Source organism: Nycticebus coucang, chromosome 6 (genome assembly GCF_027406575.1).
Source record: "Nycticebus coucang isolate mNycCou1 chromosome 6, mNycCou1.pri, whole genome shotgun sequence".
Taxonomy (NCBI): domain Eukaryota; kingdom Metazoa; phylum Chordata; class Mammalia; order Primates; family Lorisidae; genus Nycticebus; species Nycticebus coucang.
Window position 1 is genome coordinate 29,095,932 of NC_069785.1, and position 24,077 is coordinate 29,120,008.

Consider the following 24,077-nt stretch of genomic DNA (forward strand, 5'->3'; position numbering starts at 1 on the left):
CTCACAGAAGCAGCCCACCTTCCAAGCCCACAAACTTCCCACAAGCTGTGAAACTCGCATTGGCCTTGACTCACTGACCAGTTTCTCCCTGGTTCTTTGCTCAGAACTCCTGGCCCTGCCCTTTCCCCCTCTCCCAGGCGCTTGGTAGCCTGGGGCGCGTCCTGGCCCCCAGCCGCTGCTCTTTGCCCCGGGCTAGGGCGCTCGGACTCGCCCACGGCGGCACTGGGCATGCTCAGAGGCAGCCGCGGGGGCAGGTTTGCTTCGCGGGCGCTTGCACTCGGCGGCGCGCTGGCGCACGGCTGCAGCTGGAGCTCGGGCGCCCCGAGTTAGAGTTGCCTGGAGTTTCCCCCCGACACCTCCCTCTTCGCGCGCGGCAGCGGGAGCCCGCGCCGGAGCCGCGAGCGGCGGCGAGCCAGCACCCGGGTCGGCTGAGCCTTGTTCGGAGCCCGGAGCTCCGCGCGGGGCAGCCCCCGGGGAGGAGCCTCGTCGGCTGGGACGCGTGCCGCGCACTGGCACGGCCGGGACACGAGCCAGGCTGCACGGTAGGGCCCCGGGGTGGAGACCCGGGTGGGCAAGGCGGAGGCCAGACCGGGGCTGGGGGATGTGGTTGCAACCGTCGTGGCTGTTGGGGCGCCTGGCCCTCTGTCCGATGCGACCGGCTGGGGTAGGGACCCGGCTGCGAGGCTGGAGGAGTAGGCAGACTCCCAGAAAGATGCTTTCAAGTTGTCGGGTGTCTGGAGAGGGGGCTGCGCGACCCGGCGCAGCTGCTTTGTGCCAGCGGAGAGGGACTCAGGGTCCCGGCTTCGCTCCAAAACTGGGACCCGGTGTGTGGACAGGATCCGGCAAGCCGCGGAACGGAGCAGTTTTCTCCAAGAAAAAGTTGAGGATGAAGCCCTTCTTTCTTCACGGTCCCTGCGGTAGGATGGGCCCGAGGGTGCCTCCTTGAGACCCCTCGTGTGGAGAACTCAGTAGGGTCGCTGCGTCCCTAGGCTGAGCTCCCTTACCCCTGGAAGAAACCCGCGAATCACCCCTATCTTTGGCGTCTTCTGGGAAAATCATTGCTTCCAAAACTGAGGCGGGCTTTTCTGGCGGGCAAAGCTTCCTTACCCCAGGGCGCTCAGCACTGGGCAGCGACCCCTCTTCTAACCTCAGAGGTGGTCAAGGGCGCCTGGTTCTGAATTCGCACTGGCATTGCACACCAGAATCCGTTTTCTCCCCCTCTCTCTCCCTCCCCCCCTCTCTCTCTACAGACGCGCGCACACGCACACACAGGGCGGGCAACGTGGCTGGAGTAGGTGGATAGCCAGAATTTCTAGCCTTTCCTAGGGTTTAACCCACCCTACTACCCCACCCCATTCATCTCCTCCAAGCGCACTACCTGGAGGTGGACAGCTGGAATGGAGCGTGCCTAGGGTGTATCTGCCTTTGGTTCTGGCACCAGGACTTCAAAATGAATCCCTCCCTTTCCAATTTGCTTCCTAAGGGACTGGGTGGGAAAGAATAGGGACGGTGGTTCCACAGGAGCATCCACCTCCTTCCACCGTCTTCTAAGTCGCGGTCCGTGCGACCCCAGGACCCTGGGACTGGCATTGTGCAGATTGTAAGGGTGTGGAGGATAAGGACGGTTTCCCCTGGCTCCACTTTTTTCACTTCTTGTTTTGAGTTCTGGGGTTTTGCTGCACGCTAGTCAGTGCTGCGCTGTCATAACCCTGGGGGTGGAGGAGCTACAGCCGCGGCAGTGAGCTGCTGTTCGCCTGGGAGGCTGCTAGTGGGAACCGGTCCAGAAATGATTATGCAGGCTCGAAATATAACTCTCCCTTTTTTTTCCCCTTTTGGTTGAGCACCTTGGCTGTTGAGTTTGTGTGTTAAGTTCTTAAAGGGACACCCCCACACTACTCAAGTGCCGGGACTTAGGGGCTCACCATTGCTGCTGCAGGTTTTCCTCTGGTTTTTCCTTGGGGGCAGTCTGCTTTGGGGCAGATTTCAAGCTGCGTGGATTACATGGTGTGGATAGCTACACTGTCTAGAGTCAGACAGACCAGAGGTCAAGTTTCAGCTTCACAGCTGATGATGGTGCTGATGGATAAATTACTGGCCACTCTGAACTTTACTTTTCTCTTCTATCAAATGGGGATAATTGTGGCCGTATCGCCCTCCCTCCATTCCAGATTTGTTGTGAAACTTGGATGAGATAATGGAAATGAAAAGTGCTAAGAAACTGTAAAGCACCACTCAGGTCTGAGGTATTATCTCTGCACCTTTACTCAATGATTTGAATTAATCCTTAATTATAACAAGATAGCTGAGTCTTTTCCCTTCTACCCAGTCCTCCTCACCAAGTGGTTCAGTTACTTGAGTCTTTGAAAGTAGCTATTTACCTTTTTTTCCTACTCTATATTGAAATTCATCTCTCTTTTGATTTCAAGTGTTAGAGCTCCAGTCCTCATATTTATCTGAGGGAGGTAGCAATATGTAGATTAGGAGATGACCCAGTTGCCTTATCGATGTTCATGGCCCTGGTCCCCAGAATTGGCACGTCAGCAAGGCCTTAGCTGGAGATGCGAGGTTGATGAAGAAGTCAGCAGAACCTGGGAGCTCTGACTTGACCTCTAATAGTGACCTTGAACTGAGGACTCAAGCCAGGTTGGGTGAAATCAGTCTATGAGATTAAAAGTCAATGCTAGTGGAAGGCAAGAACAGGTGAGTTTGTCTGTGACAGAGTTCATAAGAATGTAAGCCCACTCCCCCGCTACTCCAGGTGCTGCAACTTCTGTAATCCTAGAGCAGCAGTTCGCACATAAGAGATCAGCAACACCTGGGGGGCTTGTTAAACCACAGATTAGACTCTGCACTGCCAGAGTCTAATTTTCTAGCTCTAAGGGGGAGGTCTAAGTATTTGCATTTCTAACTACAGTAGAACCTCTATAAATTGATCACCCAAGGAACTGGTCAATATATGGAGGAGGTCAACATAAGGAACTAGGCCTGATTCATACTTGTGATGCGTGGACTACCTTATTTCTTTCTTCTGGGGACCTCAGACGTTTGAGCAAAGAAGGTTGCCTACGGCTCTGACAGCTTGAATCTTATAGTTGAATCATTTAAGAGCAAGTCTGAAAAGAATTTGCATTGTTTTCTTCCATCTTTGAATGGACAGCTTACCCAGGCCTTGGGGGCAGGTGTGTGTGTGTGTGTGTGTGTGTGTGTGTGTGTGTGTAAAGTACACCCCTTCACAGATACGCAATGGTAGTTAGATCTGGCAAAGACTTTTTGAAGGAAGGTGACATTGGCAGCAGCTGTGACCCTCTCTCACTCTCCAAGGGGGTGGAAGGCCAGCTTGCAGGGATAGCCGTACAATGTCAGTGTGGTGTCCTGTGTAATTTAATTTACCATCAAGTACTATTTTGACTCAACCCAATCTTAAGCTCTTATAGTATTCTCCCAAATCCTGGTTCTCTGCTGAGAGCTTGCTATGACTTATTACAACCTAGATTGTGGCCTTGAATTTTAACTGCTATGCATCAAAGAGGCTTTGGGAACCTGCTTGAGTCAGGAGGGTTTCTTAAATAACATCCTAAGGAAGAAATAAAGTTTACATAATGTAGCACCCAAACAGACTGGGTGTTCGAGGAGGGCAGTCAGCACTTGAAATGGTATTGTGCCAAATGGGATCCCAGCTGACCATCATGCTTTATCTAAGCCAAACATTTGTGCTTTGTTTTAGTTTTAAATTGATTAGCACTAGAGACACCTATCAGTAAATCAGAAACCTATTCAAAAACTCAAGTGTACCACTTAATGTTCTATTAGATAAAACTTCACGGCCCAACCTGTCTTCCTGACAGCAATCAGCACTGGGTGAAGGAATAGCCTTCAGGTTGTCATTCTTAAGATTCATTAGCTGATTTAAATGTTTTCTTCCACTTAATATAAGTAGGGAACATTTCTATTTTAAAATTCCTTCCCATAACTTCATGTTTATATTTCGGGTGTTAACCTGACTTTTTGCTGCTGAGATTTTTTTCCAGTGTGAGGGAAACCTCTTATCACTGTTGTTCACTTTTCTCAGTACATGATATCTTTACTCCCTTTAATAAGTCTGTTGTGAGATAGTTTTATGACACTTTATTTGTCTTCGGTCATCCAGGCTGTTTTTACTGGTTCACGAAGAGTCAAGGCAATTCCTAGAACACTGTTCTCATCATTCCTAGAGGGTGCCTTTAAACTAAAATCCTGATTAAACAGGACTAGCTCAATTCTATTTTCTTTTTTTTTTTTGAGACAGAGCCTCAAGCTGTCGCCCTGGGTAGAATGCCATGGCATCACAGCTCACAGCAACCTCCAACTCTTGGGCTTAAGCGATTCTCTTGCCTCAGCCTACCAAGCAGCTGGGACTACAGGCGCCCGCCACAACGCCCGGCTATGTTTTGGTTGTAGTTGTCATTGCTGTTTGGCAGGCCCGGGCTGGATTCGAACCCGCCAACTCTGGTGTATGTGGCTGGTACCTTAGCCGCTTGAGCTACAGGTACTGAGCCGCTCAATTCTAAAATACATTTTTTCCCCCAATTTCACAAATCCACATGGATTTTAAAAACTATGAACACATTTAACGTATGGTTTCTTTTCTTTTTCTTTCTCTGTAACCTGGCTTGTTAATAGAGTGTCTACCAACTGATGGCATCCTTAAAAAAAGCAACTTTAGTTTCTTGCCCCAGTAGAAGGTATGGTTTCTACTCCATGCTACCAGCTGATAGAATTGAATGGCAATTAAAAAAAAAAAAAACAAGAATTGAATGGCAATTGAATTAGCTCAGCAGTTCCCCACAGTATGTGGAAGAATGCCGTTGGTGTGGACGTTAATAGGTGTGCTCTCAATTTGGGAAGCACTGCCTATTATTTTTTCCTCTTACAGAGATTTTCAACATGTGCATCATTATATCAAAGACCCTGAGAAGCATGATAGTTAGCAATATCAGTAACAAGAACTTGTTTATATTTATTCAAGTCAATGCTTCTCAGAACACTGAACATTTTTAGTGTCATACATGTATCTTTCAGGACTCCATTATTAGTATATTTCGACAATTCTAGTATAGGCCGTCCCTGGGTTATGAATGAGATAGATTCTGTAGGTTTTTTTTTTTTTAAAAAATAACATAATGGGGAGGCACCTGTGGCTCAGTTGGTGAGGTGCCGGCCCCATATACCGAGGGTGGCAGGTTCAAACCCGGCCCCGGCCGAACTGCAACAAAAAAATAGCCGGGCGTTGTGGCGGGCGCCTGTAGTCCCAGCTACTCGGGAGGCTGAGGCAAGAGAATTGCTTAAGCCCAGGAGTTGGAGGTTGCTGTGAGCTATGTGATGCCATGGCACTCTACCGAGGGCCATAAAGTGAAACTCTGTCTCTACAAAAAAAAAAATAAATAAATAAATAACATAATGTTTATGATTTATTTATGTACTAGGCAAGAGAAGCTGCTTCATAGCAGAATCACGGACTGATTGGTCAATTTAGGGGTAGACCAGAGGCTGTAGGAGATGCCCCGAAGTGACATGGTTTAGTAGGAGGAATTCAAGTAGACAAATTTCATTTTAATAACTGTATGATTAAATACTGTAAAAGATACAAAACAAAACATCAAATCAGGAGGAGGACTGGGAACGTTTTCATGAGGAAAGATGATCTTTTCAAAGGTCGTTTAGCAGCAGATGTGATGTCAGTCTGCTGTGAGAAGACACTGGCCAAAGCATCATTAATCAGTATAGAAGATTCATAAGACATTGGGCTCTGGAGCCAGACAACCTGTGTTCAAATCTGCCACCTTAGAGCTGTGTGATCTGGAGAAATTATATATCCTTTGAGTCTTGGTTTCCCATTTCAACAATGTCATTCTCTTTTTGTAGGAAATCTAACGATATAATCAACCAAACAACTTTTCAAAGTAAAAAATTTTGTGCTGATTCAGATGGCTTGTCACAAGTACTCAGACATTTTAACCAAGAAGGTACAAAATTGGTTGAAGAGTCTGTGAAACAATATGATAAACTGCATAGCAACCTGGAAAAAATATCTCAAGAGACTGCTCAGAGATGTGTGTCTCTGAATACAAGCACAATTTGTTTTTCTGAACATTGGGCATCTTGCTTAAATAAAAGGGAACAAGAACTCCAGGGTTCTGTAGGTTTGTTCTTACGTTGAATCTGTAAATTGGAACAGTTACATTTACCTATTATCTGTAATAGCCCCCGTTTGCAAGTGCGGATGTTTGTAACCTGGGGACTGTTAGTATGTTGTTTAATAGTATCTATGGGTGGGGTGGTTTCACCTCGTGTAATCCCTTAAGTATAGGGCCATTTATTAAATATAGATATTAATTGATGAATGTACTCTGTAAGTGATTGCTGTTTTTTTATTTCACTGTAGAGAGGTACATTTTAAGCTGTGATGGCTAAGAAAATCTCCATGAGGCCAGGCATGGTGGTTCACCACTGTAATACTAACATTCTGGGAGGCCGAGGCAGGAGGATTGCTTGAGCTCAGGAGTTCAAGACCAGCCTGACCAAGAGTCTCTACTAAAAATAGAAAAACTAGCCAGGTGTTGTGGGAAGCATCTGTAGTCTCAGGTATTGCCTCAGTCTGAGGCAAGAGGATCACTTGAGCCCAAGAGTTTGAGGTTGCTGTGAGCTGTGACGCCATAGCACTCTATCCAGGGTGATAGATTCTGTCTCAAAACAGAAAACAAAAACAAAGGAAATCTCCATGAAGGAGCTGTATTATGCTAATGTAAATGGTGGGTAGCATTTTAGATTGGGACATAATGAAGCAGGGATGTGAAGACTTGTTTTTGTGCCTACATGTAAATAATTCTCCACACATACAAGAAAAAAAATTGTGCCTAGCTTGTGTGGTGAATCTGTGGTAGTGGCGGCCAAATCACCTATTCAGATCTTTCTTCATTCTGTAAATTCACTGAAGTGGCAGATCATTTCTAGTGTTAACAGGAGAAGGAGTTGAAGGTTAGCAGTGGGTGGAGGCACAGCTCTCAGGATGGAAGCGAGGGGTCGTGCATGGGACAGAACTTGAGAATGGAAGTATTCCTGAACATATTCCTTAGTTATTAGGCAAAAGCAAATCAAAACTGCACTGAGATACCACTTCACACCCACTGGATGGCTAGGGCCAAAAGATCAGTGATGACGTGGAGAAATTGGAACCCTTCCTTATACATGAATCTGCTGACAGGAATGTAAAATGGAGCAGCTTCTTGGGAAAACAGTTTGTCAATTCCTGAGAATGTTCAATTTTGGCTACCTAATGGTCAGTTCCATTCCTGGGTATATACCCAAGAGAACTGAGAACATGTCCATTCATACACGTGTATATGAATATTCATATCAGCCTTGTTTTGAAGAGCCCTAAAGTAGAAACAGCCCAAATGTTCATCAGCTGACGCCTGGATAAGCAAAATGTGGTATATCCATACGATGGAAAACCATTCAGCCATAAAGAGCAGTGAAGTTTTGATTCGTGCAGCCGTGTTGACAGGCCTCGAAAGCATGCTGTGTGAAAAGAAGCCAGACAGAAAAGGCCACATACTGTGATTCCATTGTGAAATGTCAAAAACAGGAAAATCTGCAGTGACAGAAGTAGATTAGTGATTTCTAGGGACTGGGGAGAAGGGGAAATGGGGAGTGAACGTTGATGGATGTGGGGTTTCTTTTAGGGGTGATGCAAATGTTCGGAAAACTAAATTATGGTGATGGATGCACAACTTTGTGAATGTACCAAAAACTTCAGAAGGGTGAATTTTATGGTGTGTGAATTACATCTCAGTAGTAAAACAAAGGAGGAGGAGAAGGGGGGAAGAAGGGAGGGGGGAGACATCTGGGGCCAAAGGAGCCCTGGGAGTAGTAACAGGGGTTAGGTTTCAGTTTCAGGTCAAATTTTCAGGTACTGGGACAAAAGTCTCTCGATTGTTCTTTTTTTCTTGTTTGTCTTTGCATCTGCTAGGATTGTCTTGTTTCTCTCCCATCCAGAAGGCCTTCCTCTGAGTTAAAAGGGTTTTGTTTCAAGTTGCTCCTGAGTCAGTGGGACAGTTTTCATGGCAAATGCCTTGTGACCTTTAAATTTGAGTGTGTTTGTGGATTTCCCTCTGGAGACGTGTCCCGTAGTTAGGCTCCTCGCTGTGACTCACCAGAGGGCATGCTGACTGTGCCGCTGGTGTTTAGCTTCTCCCTGAAGATTGAACTGTGCCAGGCATTTTAGTGTCATCTTCTAACCTGTTTGTGGAACTCTGTCAAAGGTGCTTCCTTCACCCTTTTAAAAAAATCTGACTTGTATCCAGGCAGGGTTCATATGGTATTTGGCATTACATGGACACCCACGTATTTAAGTCCAAGAGTTGTGATAATAAATGCAGTTTAACCCACTGGGGCTGAGGCATTTGAGCCCTGGGTAGAGACGCTCTCTTTGCAGGGTGGTGTGGCTGTGCTTCTCAGACGTGTGTTTGGGAAGCACTCGACATCTTGTCGGAACGTGGATTCTGATTCACTGGGCCTGGGATGGGCTCTGATATTCTATGGTTCTAACAAGGTCCCTCAGGGTTTACTCTGCTGTTCTGTGGATCACACTTGGAATAGAGAGGATGGCTTTGGAACAGGGTAGACCTGGGTGTAAAACATGGCTCTATAATCACTGTGCTGTGGCACCTTGAGCAGGGTAAGTTGCATCTGAGCCACAGTCCCTTATCTGTAAGGTCAGAGTTAGACTGATGGTGGCATAGAAAGGTGCCTAGTATTATGTGCCTGGAATGTGAAATGTTATTTGCCTTCTGCCCATAGGGGCCAAGAATTCTATGGTGAGGATTAAACAACAACAGGTATGGAAGAAGGCCAAGGGGACAGTGGTTCTCAACCTTCCTAATGATGTGATGTATTTTCACAGTTACAAAGGGGTCGTGACCCACAGGTTGAGAACCGCTGCACGGGGAAGAGCTTTTTGATTTGTGTGGATAAGGTTGATGTGGAGAGGATGGAGGAGTTAGGGTATGAATCCTAGTTCTCAGTACAAAATTAATTTGCTTATTAATTCCCAAATTACCATAGTTTTGGTAAAATCTCCAGGCTAGTCTCAGCTGAGTCTGGATTACTTTTGGTCAGCATATTGGGCCTTTCCTCTGCTGTCAGGGAGTCAGTTTCTTTTGACCCTGAAGTCATCTGTGAGCTTCTCAGTGGGTGCTACCCAGTTCCCTGGTGTGCTGGGACCTGCCCACCTTTGCCTAGCTGCTTTCCATCCTCACTTCTTGATATTTATCTCATATGAAAGCCAGAGAAAATAAAGGGGCCTACAGTGCAAATCTTTGAACTTCATTAGCAGCACGAGTTAAAGTTTCCAGGGATGAAGTTGGAAATATTTTCTTAATTGTTGACTTCAGAAAATCTGGGCCTTTTATTAGCTTGCCTTCCATGAGTCTATTAACTCTGGAAAGATTACATTGAATTAGGTTAATGGGGAGCAATTGGTGGGAATAATTGGGAACTAAAAGCTGACATCGGCTGTGATTCTCCCACCTGGAGCCTGTGCCACTTGCCCTCATGAACCACAGCTTCCTCTGTCACTATCTGGGACCAGTTCTCATGCTACTGGCCTGCCTTCCTGATGCGGTTGGCTTGTGGGCATGGTGGGCTCTAAGACCATGCACCCCTGCAAAGTACACCCTACTGCTCTGCAGTGCTGGCTTCCACTGTGTCCCCATAGGTTACCCAAGGTGAGTTGGTGTTGGTTAACTTTTGTTCTGTTTCTGTCTCCTGTATCTTTTGAAGTGGGAGGAAATAAGGGATTGTGTTTACATTTCAATTAAGTCAACACATCCTTTTAAATTTCTCCTGGGAAACAATATATACAGATAGTTTTTAAGACTTAAACTAACAAAGCCACAATTGCAATAAATCAAACTAGTTTCTAGTCTTCATATCTAGACTTTCATCACTTTCCTAAGACTAGTTATTCTACCCTGTGAGAACCCTGTTCCTTCTTGTTTGACTCTTTCATGAATTGGGAGGTTCAAGTCTTTAAAGAAAGACTTTTCTTCAAAGAAAAGAAGATTGTTCACTGTGTTACAATGCCAGGATGCTGCCCCAACATCAGATAATAAAAGATAAGGTATTTGGGTTGAAGTCAAGTATGTTAGGCTTTACTGGGACTTACTGACCTTCCAGAAGGTGGAGGTGTTGTTTAGAAGTGAGAATTATCTGATTGCTTTGCAGGTAAATTTGTGTGCTACAGTCCCATCATTTTCCGTAACCAACTAAGCTTGGTCACATAGGGTATATATAAGGGAGCTGTTCTCTGTTTCGAGCTTGCATAGGAATGTGTTATCTTGTGCAGTCTAAACTGAAAGCCAGAAGTACCTACTGGTTGAAAAGTTAATATTATTCTTGAAGAATTTAATGTACTCTATCATTAAATAGCAATAAGGAAGCTGTTCTGTGGCGGAGAAGAAGCTGGGAGTATAAAGCTGGGTGTTCCTAAGTAAGTCCTTTTGGAATTAAATCCTTATACAACTATAACAATAATTAAAAACTCTACCTTGAAGATACCAAGTTGATACTTATATAAAGAGCTTCGAAGCTAATAAAGTGGACATTTCTCCCAGTTTCATCAGCTGAGAAATGAGACTTCCAGATCCTTTGCTGGTATTTCCAACCACACCCACCAGTCTATCTACTAGTTGATTTTTAAACATGAAATAAGGGATTCTAAGCCCAGATACCTTCTTTAGGAATACCCTTTGCTCTCGAACTTTGTTCTCTAGACTGTGAACTCCTTCCTCAGGATACCAATCATGCATGTCTGGAATACAGTAAAGAACCAATAAAAATATGTTGAGCTGGAGAGATGCTTTTCTAACAGGATTCCCCTTCACTATCTAGTCTGAGTTGTTTGTTTGTTTCGTTAGAAAGAAACCAACTGCATGACATAAATGTATTACATTTTTATTTAACATTTCCCTAGAGATTGTTGTATGCTAACATTGTACACCTTTCTAAGCACTTTACAAATATTGATTCCTTTAATCCTCACAACAATGAGAGGTAGGTACTGTTACTTACGCTTGTTTTATAGCTGACCAGACTGAGATGGAGAGAGGTGAAGTAGCCTCTGTAAGGCCCCACAGTAGTATGTGGAGCATCAGCAGACTCCCCTTTTGTCCCTGCTTCAACTCTCAAATGTTACCTTCCTGCCCTTTGCCTAAGAGTTACAGAGAAATGAGACCAGACCTGGCTTTCCATCTCGTGTCCCCTCTCTCCTTTCTGCCCACTGCCAAGTTCCAGGAGAATGTGACTAGAGTTTGTAAAATAGAGTACAAGGTCTAGGACTGTGGTCTATTCGTATGGGCCCAGGTTTGGGGAGAAGCTAGTCACAGGGGCTGTTTAGGATAAACCTCTAATCCTAGGCCCCCGAGGCTGTCAGGTAACAGCCACGTGACTAAGGCCAGTGCCTGTCAAACCTTTTATGCATGTGATCACCCAGTGTCCTGTTGAGTTGCAGATTCTGATTTGCTGGGTCTTGGGGGGGGGGGGGAAAGAGGGGTTAGGAGTCTGTGTTTCTAACAGGCTTCAAGGAAATGAAGGCGGCTAGTCCTCAGACTAAAGCCATAAAGGAACTGAATCCATGTGGGGCCGAGCCTGGCATTCCAGGCACCTTGCATCCTAAATAGGGCCTAATTCCTAACCCAGGACCACGGGAGCCATAAGACACCCAGAGAGATGTATGCCAAGAAACTTCGAATTGCATGAAGAGAATCAGAAAGCAGCTGAAGACAGAATGAGAGCAAAACTGAGAGCATAGAAAACTTGATGCCTCCAAAGTGAAAAGTGCGCCTTATTTCACATGAGCTGAAAAGCTCCCTGCTCTTGATCTAAAGCTTAAGATAGAGCAGCTGTGGTGCTACAACTGTGGGAATGAAAAGTAAGATGACTTCCTATTTGAGTTGAAAATGAAATTTCATAAAGAACCTGTGCTACTGACCCCCCCCACATTCTTGAAACTCACCCCCAAGGCTCCTCAAGTTCTCCCTGCCCTTTGACCCTCTGCTGTGGTATGTGATGATGACATAGAATGAATGTCGGGGTACCCTTTATGGTTACAGAGTACTCTTAGGGTGTCTCGTTTGATTCTTATACTTAATAATTCAATTTGTTTTTTAATAGACTGTTGACCAGTAGAGTCAAACTCCCTCAGAATCACAGGCTTACAAGAAAAAGAGTTGGGAGCAGGTCTGAAGGTGGAACATGATGTGGTGTTTCTTATTCTTTACCCCAGGACTGACTGCTTAAATACATTTATGCCAGCTGACAATTTCAGTGGTGCTCCCTGCTTGACCTTGCACAGGAAATCTAGATGGGTCTGGTTTCTTGAAAAAATAATTTCATTAAAGTAATATAAACACAGAAACAAGTACACATTTTGTGGGTGCAGATGGGTGAATTTCCATTTAAGAAGCACATGCATTTAATCTTAACAGAGATCAAGTAGAAAGGGACACTGGCATCCCCCCGCCCGCCCTCGGGCCCCCTGCCAGCTGCTTCTCCATGGCAGCCACTATGCTCACTTCTCATACTTTTGTATTAACTTATAGTGGCTTTTTGTTTTTTAAAAATTTCGTATTTATTTTACTTTACAAAATTGTGTATGTTATCGTGTACAACAAGATCTGTTGATACACACACACACACACACCATGGAATGACCAAGTCGAATTAACATGCATATGCTACTCGTATATTTATCATTTAATTGTGGCAAGAAGACTAGAATCACAATGTTGTGACTTACTCCTCCCTTTTAACAGGAGTTTTGTATCTTTTTACCACTGTCTCCCCAGTTTCCCTACCCCCTTTCCCTTGTTACCACCATTCTACTGCTGCTTCTAGTGGATTCATATGTCTGACTACTTTGCCTTGATTTTGTTTGTGAGATCCAGCCACACTTTGTATGGGGCAGTAGGTCATTCATCGTTGGATGGTGTTCTGTAATATGAATATGCTGCAGTTGCTGATGGTAGACGTTTGAATTATTCCCAGATTTTGGCTGGTTATGAATAATGCTGCTGTGGACATTCATGCATGTCTTTTGGTGAACGTAGGTTTGCACTTCTGACTGCATGTGTGTGTGTATACATAGGATGTGAATATGTTCAGCTTTTATAGGTACAGCTGAACAGTTAGTTCTCCGATGTGGCCCTTTACGCTTCTATCAGATGTGAGTAAGAGTTCTGTTCCTCTACAATGAATTCTTGCCGACACTTAGTGTAAGAAGTCATTTTAACTTTAAGCCTTCTAATAGTTGTATAGGGGTCTATGGTTATGGTTTTAATTTACATTTCTCTTTTTGCCATTTGAAATTGGGCATCTTTGTATGTATGTGCTGGCAATTTGGATTTTTTTTTTTTTTATTAAGAGACAAGTTCTCACTCTGTCACCCAGGCTGGAGTGCAGTGATATCATCATAGCTCACTGCAGCCTTGAACTCCTGGATTCAAGCGGTCCTCCTGACTCAGCCTCCCAAGTAGCTGAGACTACAGGTGTGTACCACCGCCCCCCAATTGCTTTTTTTAGTTTTTTGGAGAGACGAGGTCTTACTATGTTGCCCATGCTGACCTTGAACTTGGAGGTTCAAGCATCCTCCTGCTTCAGGCTTCCGAAGTGCTGGGATTATGGATGTGAGTCACATTGCTTAGACCAATACAGATATCTTTTGTGAAAAGTCTCTTATTTTTCAACTGGGTTGTCTTTTTGAAAAAATTATTTTTAAAAACACAAAAAGAGTTCCATGGAACGTTTGTAAAAAGTGCTGAAATCTATAGTCATGATAGATACCTGTCACTGGTAGGGATTTATATGCTCCAGTGTTTCTGGGGTAGGAGGAGGAGGACAGGAATGGTACGTAGAAACATTCAGCCTTTTAGCAAGGACACTAAGGGTGCATGGCCCAGGGAAATTGTAAAGTTATAAAACCACTAAAAGCTTAAAGCCTTGTAACCTGCAGATGAATTTTCCTTTTGTAGAAGTCACTCTGAAAGTAAACCAACCACAAAAGTATAGCTGAAAACATTTTGCAAATGCTTTCAGTGTATATCCTTTAGAATACTTTTAGCTGCTTTCAAAATGACCTTTGAGCCTGTATGTGATTTTGGAAAATAGCAAAAGACTTCTCAGAGCCCAGTCCTATAAATAAGGAGCATGCTTCATGGATGACTAAACATGAAAAAAAAAAAAAGGAAAGCATTATTTATGAGACTTGTGTGTAAAGGGATGCCACTTCCATTCTTAGGTGAAGACTGCAGATATTTGAAATGTTACTGGAGGGTAACTGAAGAGGGTGAGCCGCCTGTCACTGTCAGCCAGGAGATAGAGACAGGGATAGGTCCACCAAACTTTGTCAGAAGGCTGGTGATTCTGGAGAACAGTGAGAGTAGTCTCTCCAAGACGGTTCTGTTCTTCCATTTTCAAAAATCATAGTTTTATACATAAAAGTTTAAAAATCACGTTAATCTTCATCTTAACCAGCAATAATTGGCATAACCCATGACTCCAAACAACATTCCAATTTAAAAGTGAATCTTCCAAATCAATTGCCCTAAACTACTCAAGATATAAACTTTTAGGTTAAAGCTAAATTTACAAAATACGTAAATTCAAGAATAGGAGACAGGAGGTGACGGTCACGTAGGACCAGCTGTGTGGTCTCAGCCCTGGCCTGACGGACTCTATCTTATTCTCACTACATGTGCTTTCCTTCCTCACTCCTCTTACCACCTTTCATGTCTCTGAAATAGATTTTAAATAGAAATAATTATGATTTATTGTATTTGTCCAGGGATTGAACTTATTCCGGTGAGGGGTAGGTTTAAAGTGACACTAAAAACAACATGTAGTACAGTTAACAACAGACAGCAAGGGGCACATGAAATATAATAACAAAGAGGTCCAAAACTAATGTACTTTCTGTCCTGCCAGCTGAAGCTTTTAAATCTCATGTTTGCACAGTTCTATCCAGCTTGAGTTTGCTAGTTTTTTTTAGAGGCATAAGGCTAGATGTGGAAATGATGTAATTTAGGCAATTGGATCATTGTAGGGTCGCAAGTAGGATGTCCCAGGGGCCGGTCCACTTTCCCTTGAGTTTTTTGTCACGTCTTTCTTAAGTTTTCAGAAGCTGATCACTGTCTGGAATGTATGTAGCTTTTACAAAGCAGAGCAAGGGGTCTCTTTTTTAGTAATTCAGAGTGTGGCATACTGTAGCTCAGGAGGTGGCAGGATCTATCATGACAGAGATCAAAGGTCATCTGCTGGAAGCCTTGTAAAGTCAGAAGGGCCATCTTGAGTGGCGGGTGGTCACTTGAAGTCAGAAGGGTCATCTTGAGTTCTGTGGTCTGGGTGAGTCCATTATTGGAATGTAGGACCTGGAACCTCTATCTCAAAAACTGCTCCAGGGTAAAGAAGTAAACAGAGGGCGGCGCCTGTGGCTCAAGGAGTAGGGCGCCGGTCCCATATGCCGGAGGTGGTGGGTTCAAACCCAGCCTTGGCCAAAAACCAAAAAAAATAAAATAAAATAAAATAAAATAAAAAAATAAAAAAAAAAAAGAAGTAAACAGAGGCCTCTGGCTTCTTTATGATGACGGAGTCGATTGTGTCCAGGGTAAGAGAATGAAACCATGTAGTAGTCACCTACAAATATCTGGAAGTTCTGGGTTTTGAAGCTAAGGTTTGCATGATGAGAACATTAGTATTCTTATTTATAGCCTTAGCACAGTTGTTAAGATAATACTTAGTTTTAAGAGTCCTTATAGAATTGATCTAAAGTTCTGGGCAATCCAAGTTAATATTCCTGAAAATCAATTGGGTGTGGGCCACTTATAAGGCCCTGTTGCATCCACACCACTTACTGGGAAATATTTTATTCAGGTTTTAATTTCTCCTGAGGTATCTATATAGACATAGCAGATAGTGTTTAATACTGCAGGGATTCCTTCCAGTGTAGTCAACAGGAAATCCAGTACTGATTATCTAGGAATACCTGGGCTAGCAAGTTGAGCGATCTTTGTTGAGCCTTGAGGCTTTTGTAGTTTTTTCCCCAGCACTCTTACAGTCAGTGACAAATCTCTTACAAAAGACTCAAACATTTTATGGCACAGCATGACTTTAAGGTTTTAAGTTACTGAAAAGTATTCTGATACCACAACATAGACACCATCCCTTAGGTCCTCCTAAGTCTCACATAGCCATGTGGCATCAAAGATGGCCTCAAAGGACAGGACCTATCTGTGTCCTTAATTCATTTACCAGGTACAAAGTTCAAGACAGCAGGAATACTGGAAGGTTCAGTTTCTCCCAGAATAGCCAGCGGGCAAAGTTGGAGCAGGGAAGAAGGGGCCATGTGGGCTAGATAGACCATGCCCTGCAGCTTCTGGCCCAGGCAAGGAGAACATGTGCAGCCCTCACCATAGCCACCTATCTGAATTCAGAGCCTCCAAATCAAGAACATAAGCTCATAGTCAAATCTATTAAAATTTAGAAATGTTACAGAGGTGACACTTCTATAATTTTTGAACATCTGAAGTTTAATAACAGTTTTAAAATTATTTTTATTTATCAAAGAATACTAAAGTCACCTGAGCAAAAAGCATATGAGTTCCTTTCTGTTTTCTTCATAAATATTAAGCACATGCTTGTTCTTCCTTTTTTAAAGCCAATTAGTTTTGGTAGTGAAACATACAGATGCACAAACAGACATACAGACAGAATTTATATTTGCTGGCTTTTAAACATACATTTTTGTCTAGACTATTAATCTGTTAATTGCCTAATTTATCTCAGCAGTTATTTTTCTGTTAACTATTTTTACACCCTATAAATTAGATATATAAAAACAGTTTTAATTGTTGTTTCTAAACTCATAAATTCTACTAAGAAAAAACAAACCTAAGTATTTTAACCAGACTTGTTGTTTTAAACAATGTAACATAATTATAATAATTCAAGGATCCATTCAAAGGCTATTTTTTTCTAGAGTCAAGATGATACATCAGCTGATCTGTGTTACAGTAGAATTTCACTGCCTTTTTAGTTATACAGGTGGATCACCCATGCTGAGACCAATTGGACAGAGTATGCCCCAATGGACTGTCATTTGAGATTGAGCTCCCATAATGCAGACTAGATACAAAAACACCAGATTTCTCAAGAACAAAACCAGAACTGACAAGAACTAAAGTTCTCTGTGTGCAACCACAATAAAGCAGGTGGACCTTAGGAATTAGTGATGGCAGGTGCTTGAGAGCAGAGCCCCAAGACTCTCAGGAGAAATCTCATGGCAGTGCTGCTAGGAGGGTTGAAGTTCTGCACTCCCAGACCCATCTATTCAGTTGACCACTAGGCTTCCCTGGTACAGCACTTACCAGAGCAGTCTAGGGGTCCGTCTGTGATCATCAGAAATGTTGCCGGATAGAGAGAATCCAGCCACCTGTCACTGTCAGCCAAAATGCAGAGATGGGGATACGTTCACCAGACTTTGTTAGAAGGCCAGGATTCTGGAGAACAGTGAGCGTAGCCTCTCTAAGGGGCTTCCATTTTCAAAAATTACAGTTTTATACATTAAAGTTTAAAGTAAAAATCATGTTAATCTTTATCTTAAACAATAATAATCAGCATAATCCACAACCCAAAACAACTTTCCAATTTAAAAGCTAATCTTCTAAATCAATTGCCCTCAACTACTCAAGATATACACCTTTTGGCTAAAGGAAATTTACAAAACAGCAAGAATGGGAGACACGAGGTGAAGTCACACAGGACCTAAATGGACCAGACCAGCTGTGTCGTCTCAGCCCTAGCCTGACTGACTCCATCTTATTCTTGTGGCATGTGCTTTCAGCAGGAAACAGGAAGGCACTGATTTTGTGATTTCTTTTAATCTGGACAATAATTGATGAGGTATGTACCATTTTGAGTATCCTCATTATATAGATGAAATGTTAGGGGTTTACAATGAGAAAAAGAACACAGCTTGCAGTCAGACTTCACTGTTGTACCTTTTTCTTTTCCCCACTCTGCCTCTGCTCTGACAAGTATGGAAGGAATTACAAAACTGTTACAGGCAGAAAAACATGTGCTCAGGGTGAAGATCTGGTTTCCACTGTGTTCCTTTACAGCCCAGGAGCTCTGCTTGGCCTCAGGCTTCTGTGGCATGGAGCTGTGTGGGGACAGGAGTCTTCAGTGGCCTGTGTCAGGCTTCAAGACCCTCATTCTTCCCAAACATGATTCCTGGGGTCCTACTGCTCACAGGACCTCTTCAGGGGCTTGCAGTGTCCTACCCGGGCTTCATAGTCTGATCTGCAGGCCTTACTGTATCTGCTCCTTTTTCTTCCTTACTGGCACATGCCTAGCCAAGGAATAATTTAAGACATGTTGATGAATAAAGCCACTGTTAGAAATCATATTCTGTGTAAAAAGAGTGTTTGGATGGATAGTTGTATAAAATCTGACCAGTAGAAACAGAGTATTGCTTAGTTCTTTATTGTTCATTCATTCCTGATCATCAAAGAAAATCACCCGTTGGTTTTTCCTGAGACACAGTGGGTTAATGTCTTTGGTGTGCAGTAAAGACTTTGAAAAATTATTCCTGGAAAGAAAAGAATGCCTAGACAGTTGCTTTCAGATAGATCCTGGAGCTCTCAGCTTCCCCTGCAATGAGAGGGGCCCAAGAAGCACACAAAAAACACAGGTCACCATTCCAGTGGTTCATCGTCATGCCACCTGGCTCACAGACCCACCAGCCTGGCCCTCTTCTACTGAGAGGAAGCTGTTGACTAAAAGCTAAGGACAAAGACAGCAGAACTACAACCTGTTTTTCTGGTTTAAAACAATAGCAAAGAAGCCTCTGGACTTCTCTTGAGACTTCATGGTTGAATAGTTTCTTCATTTGGTGGTTTCTTCATTGGTGACACCTTTCATCCTGCACATCCTTGGGTTTTGTGGCAGAGTACTGTGCTGTGGGTACTTAAGAGAGTCAAATTTCCTATACAGATTATAATTCACTTCATTCATTTTCACACTATTTTCCCTAGACAAAATGAAGTTTCTAAGAAACAGAATATGAGAGCATTGTAACGAAACTCTCCTCTGGTCAGATACTCACTATCCCATGTTTTGTTCCTGGAGCGGATTCCCCAGCAGATGTGAAGAACTGGTGTTCCTAGGAAGCAGTTGTCCCCCCCAGTGACTGTCAATATCTGATGTGGCCTTTTAAATCCATTTTCCTACAAGATTATGTTATTCTATCCACGTGTGTAGGTTGTACACATCAGATTTGGACGTGTCAGGTGGACGTTTGAACTTATAATTCACCTCCTGCCAAAAGGAAGAAACTTATAAATAGTACTTTGTGTTTTGTATTTCACTGTGTACTGAGTAAACACAAGGTGTACGTTGTGCGAGGAGGAGTAAAGGACCTCCCACATCCTTATTTTTTGAGTGGGTGTAACTAATGACTAGTTCCTGGATGTGTAAGGAGGATGTAGGTCAGCTTCCACTGCTGTATTTGGCAGAGGTGGGGTAAACACTCTGTTCCTGTAGACAGCCATGTTACCTTACAGGTGCAACTGTCTAAAGTTTCTTCCCCCAGAAGTTTTCAAAGAAGTTTTTTTAGAAGCCTTTGGTTTAGGAATAAGGAGCTCACTTCAGTGAATACCTGAGGCTTTCTCCATGTGATATTAATTCTATCAATAGAATTAATGGTTGCATGTATGTAGTGCGCCAGGCAATGGTGCCAAGGACATTTTGTGAATTCTTTCAACTTTCCTAAGGGGATTGTTGCTATTATTAGCCATGTTTTTCAGAATCAGAAACCAAGGCTCAGAGAAGTTGGCCCTTGGTCCCAGGGTCCCACCACACCATGCTGCGCTGAGGCCATGAGTAACTGGTGAGTGTGGCCGGAATCTGGGGCTATTCCAGAGAAACTGATTATCAAAAGAGAGAAGATCAGACACTTATTAATAGGAAGTACATTAAGATGAGTAACTTCTGTGTTTTAAATATGCTTAGCTTAGGTGAGGGATAGAGAAATTAATTGTAGAGGATTTTGAGAAGAAACATGTTTTAGAAGGAGAGAGACTCGGTTGACATTTTAAAGAATGGGGAGAAGTATTCAGCTTCTCATAGGGTGACCTATACCCAGAAAGGCTTCCATAGAAAGATATGCTACTTGTCCCAGGATGTTAGGGAGCATTTTACCTGGAACAGCTCTTCCAGTAGGTTTGTGGGTATTACCAGTACCTCCTTCCTCTGTCTTTACCTAAAGCAAACTTATAGGGCCATGTTCCTATGCAGAGCCTCACGGGACATGATGATACAGTGCTATGTTGAGCTGAAGAGACCCCAGGGAATTCCTCCTTTTAAAATCCTACAGGGCTGTTTATCTGCAGCTTCTGCAGGTGCCTTTTTCCTTTTTGTTTTGTATTGAACTTACCTCTGTCTTTTCTTTCATTCAGCACCAGTAGGAACTTTATGTAAAAAAATTTTTCCATGGTGAGAAAAACCATGGAAAGACAATTTTTCTTCTTTCATAGAATTTTTTTTAAGTATCTGGATTCAAAAATAATTGTATACAATATTACATGACAACTTAAGTGTTCTATGGGTATACATGTTTGTGGGAACAGGGGCTACTCAAGAAAATCAGGGCAGCTTTCCTAAGGGAGTGATGATGAACTGAGATCTAAAGGAAGGGTAGGAGTTAAAGAGGGGGGAGATTGCATTACAGAGGTGGCAGAATGTACAAAGGTCCTGTGGTGGAAGGGAGATTGGTATGAGTGAGGGGCAATAATTAGGCCTGTGTGGCTGGGAGGCCTCTATGGAGGATAACGGCTATGAGACAGCTTTTTCCCAGGAGCTGTGAGGGTTTCTAACATGAATTTGAAGTGATGAGATGGAGAAGATTCATTTGGTTGCAGTAAAGGGAATGGGTGGGTGGATAATAGAGGTCCAAGAGAAGATATGGATGGACTAGTTTATAAGATTTTGCAATAGCATAAGAAGAAATGTTGATACCCTGACCAGGGTGGAGGTATAGAGAAATGGAAAGACATGATATGGCTGGATGTGGCAATGGTTTGGAAAGTGTGAGGTGAGAAGGACGGAGGCGCCAGAGAGAGCACGTCGGTCTCTAGCCTGCATGGTGGTGGTGCTGTTCTATGGACGCTCCTCAAGTAGATCATAGCAGGATCTTTTTCTAAATTAAGTTAGAACCCTGACCCTGCCTCAGAGTAGGACTTGGTTAACTTTTGTTTAATGTATTTGAGGAGGCTGAGTTTCTTTAGAATCATGGCATGTGTGCTTGGTGGGAAGCAGCAGTTAGTGTACTGGCGGTGTGACTGGGGTTAGAGAAAAGGTCCCTAGTTGGAGTAGAGTCCTAAAGACATTTAACTATATAGAGATGTGTCTTGAATTTTCAGGAAGTATTTCCAGATCATTTTTAAACTCTCAGTACTTAGAAATCTGTATTTTTCTGTTTATGCTAGAATCAACCCTTCAGATCCTCAGTTTCTCTATCTCTGGGATGAACCTAGTAACACCAGCTTTCTGGGGTGGCTGTGAGGACATGTTTAATAACTGAAACGTCAAGGGTTTTAAGTTAATTGAAAGATTCTGTCCATCTGTGCTTGTTTTCCCCTGTGGTCCTCCCCACCACTAGTGGGCACTGCAGCCCAGAGGGCACAGCCCCATGATGACAGTTGATTGGTAGATGAGATATCTTTCTTGGGTGAGCGCTCATTCTTAGGTAAATACCTGTTTGTTTGTTTTTCCACCCAATCCTTCTGTAAAATGGTGAGTCAGTGGGTGTGTTTTTGGTTGATGTGATTCTGAAGACTTGAGGAGAAATGAGTGAAAGATTGTTTAGATCTAATTTCTGATTTATTGAGATTGTTTTTAGATTTCAGGTCCTGGGGTGCTCAAGGCTCATAACGAGTCCTAGATTCAGACTGGGCTGAGGGCAGGTGATTTCTTAATCTCAGTCCTCAAGGTGGAGCAATGTGAGATGATAGGACTCATCATCTTGAAGACCAGAGAGGATAATTCCAGTGTGGTCGTTGTCCTTTGGAGCAGTATTCCCACAGTGCTTTATTCCTGAAGAATAGAATGCCTGCACCTCGTTTGGGCTTTGTGCAACATGATTTGCCTGTTATTGGTGTGGTTTTCTTATTTGCATCTATTGTCTTAATAGGTTTTATATTTCGAGATTATTTTTTCTGTCACTTTGAACATTCTTTCTGTCTATATTTCTGTCTTTACACTGTATTTTTTCTGTTTTCCACTCTTTGTTTTCTTTTGAAACACAGCGAGTGGTACTGTTATCCATTTCATCCTTTAGCTGGAAGCAGGGCATTTCTTAGGTTCTTTTTAGACCTGAGAGTAACCTTGTGGTACACCTATTCTACTGTGTTGATTTGTTTTCCTAAGCATGGTATTGGTAATAGCACTGTTATTCTCTTAATTGTTACTCTCTTAAAATAACTAGAGATAATGGGAATAATAACACATGCCAGATTATCCTTGTTCATCCTGTACATTGGGATATATGAAACTGAGCAAAAAAATTCCTTGGAAGATCCATCTAGGCATCTTTCAAAATATTTTGTATTACTCAGTCATTTTTATTTCATAAACTGACATTTTCATAAAAGCAGAAGTTTACTCCTGCACTAAGATGATTGAAGCAGATTTATTGTCCTCTATTTTCTTTGATTTTTTTATTAAAAAACTTTTATAGTTGAAACAGGGAGCTCCTCTCTTTCTAGAAAGGCTCTATTCTGTGTATGTGATAAAATCCATTGTTTTTAAGCAGGACGAGGCCTTACATGTCTAGTTAACCATTTTGTCTTCCTCTGCCCCTCTCTGCTTTCTACATACCTCTGTTTTACAGATTAGGAAACTGAGTCTGTACAGTCTGACCGGGAATCAGTAGTAAATGTAAGGCTCTTAATTCCAATCTCTTGATTCCTTGGCTCATTGTGATTTTCTAGAATATTAAAATATTTCTGAGATTCTTTATTTTTAAGATCTTTTTGTTTTAGATATGGTTTCCTTTATGTTAGCCAAAGCTTTAATTGGTTCAGTAGAAGGGGAGAACAAAGCAATGGTTTTACCTTGTTCTAAAGTTAACATGAATATTTATAGCTTTATAAATAATATTTACTGAATTTGGCAATATTATTGGTGTATATAAAAACTAATTTTGGGCGGGGCGCCTGTGGCTCAAAGGAGGGTGCCGGCCCCATTTGCCGGAGGTGGCGGGTTCAAACCCAGCCCCAGCCAAAAACTGAAAGAAAAAAATTAATTTTGAAGTATACTAATATTTTATATCTGGTCTAGCCAAATTTCTACTTATAGTAGGTGGTATATATTGAAACATATTGTCCCTACTCTATCATCTGGGTCTTTATGAGGAACAAATGCCTGAGCTTGTGATTTTTTTTTTTTATCACTCTGAGTTTGTGTAGGAAATCAGAATGTATCTCATTAATTATCATATCGAGTGTCAGGAAATTCTCATAACAGTTTAAATCCACCTTAATTAAAAATAAAGAACAGGCGGCGCCTGTGGCTCAGTGAGTGGGGCGCTGGCCCCATATACTGAGGGTGGTGGGCTCAAACCCGGCCCCGGCCAAACTGCAACAAAAAATAGCTGGGTGTTGTGGTGGTGCCCGTAGTCCCAGCTACTGGGGAGGCTGAGGCAAGAGAATCGCCTAAGCCCAGGAGCTGGAGGTTGCTGTGAGCTGTGATGGCACAGCACTCTACCAAGGACAATAAAGTGAGACTCTGTCTCTACAAAAAAATAAATTAATTAATTAAAAAAAATAACATGTTATATAACAGCAGGATTTTGTTCTTTCTTTTAAAGAAGAGGTGGGAATCATGAGTCAGATGAAGACAGGCCACAGCAGTTTCAGAAATTGTGAGGATTACAGCCTTTAGGGCCAGGAGGAGTGGATAAGAGCCCATCAGTGTTAGCCTTTATTGTG

The 24,077-nt window shown here is 42.9% G+C and overlaps 1 protein-coding gene across 2 annotated transcripts in view; it reads left to right on the forward strand.

Annotated features, from left to right (window-relative positions):
- The first annotated feature begins 206 nt into the window (after positions 1–206).
- The window catches only part of STXBP6 (syntaxin binding protein 6), a 296,278-nt gene continuing 272,407 nt past the window's right edge, over positions 207–24,077 (forward strand). The window contains exon 1 of one of the 2 annotated variants that reach the window (XM_053595005.1): positions 207–542. Coding sequence is in view for 1 of the 2 variants with exons in the window: in XM_053595004.1 (XP_053450979.1) it covers positions 602–917 (316 nt within the window). In the remaining variant the exon portion in view is untranslated. Of the gene's footprint in view, positions 543–570; positions 918–24,077 lie in introns of those variants that run through there. The other variant, XM_053595004.1, reaches the window with a different exon arrangement.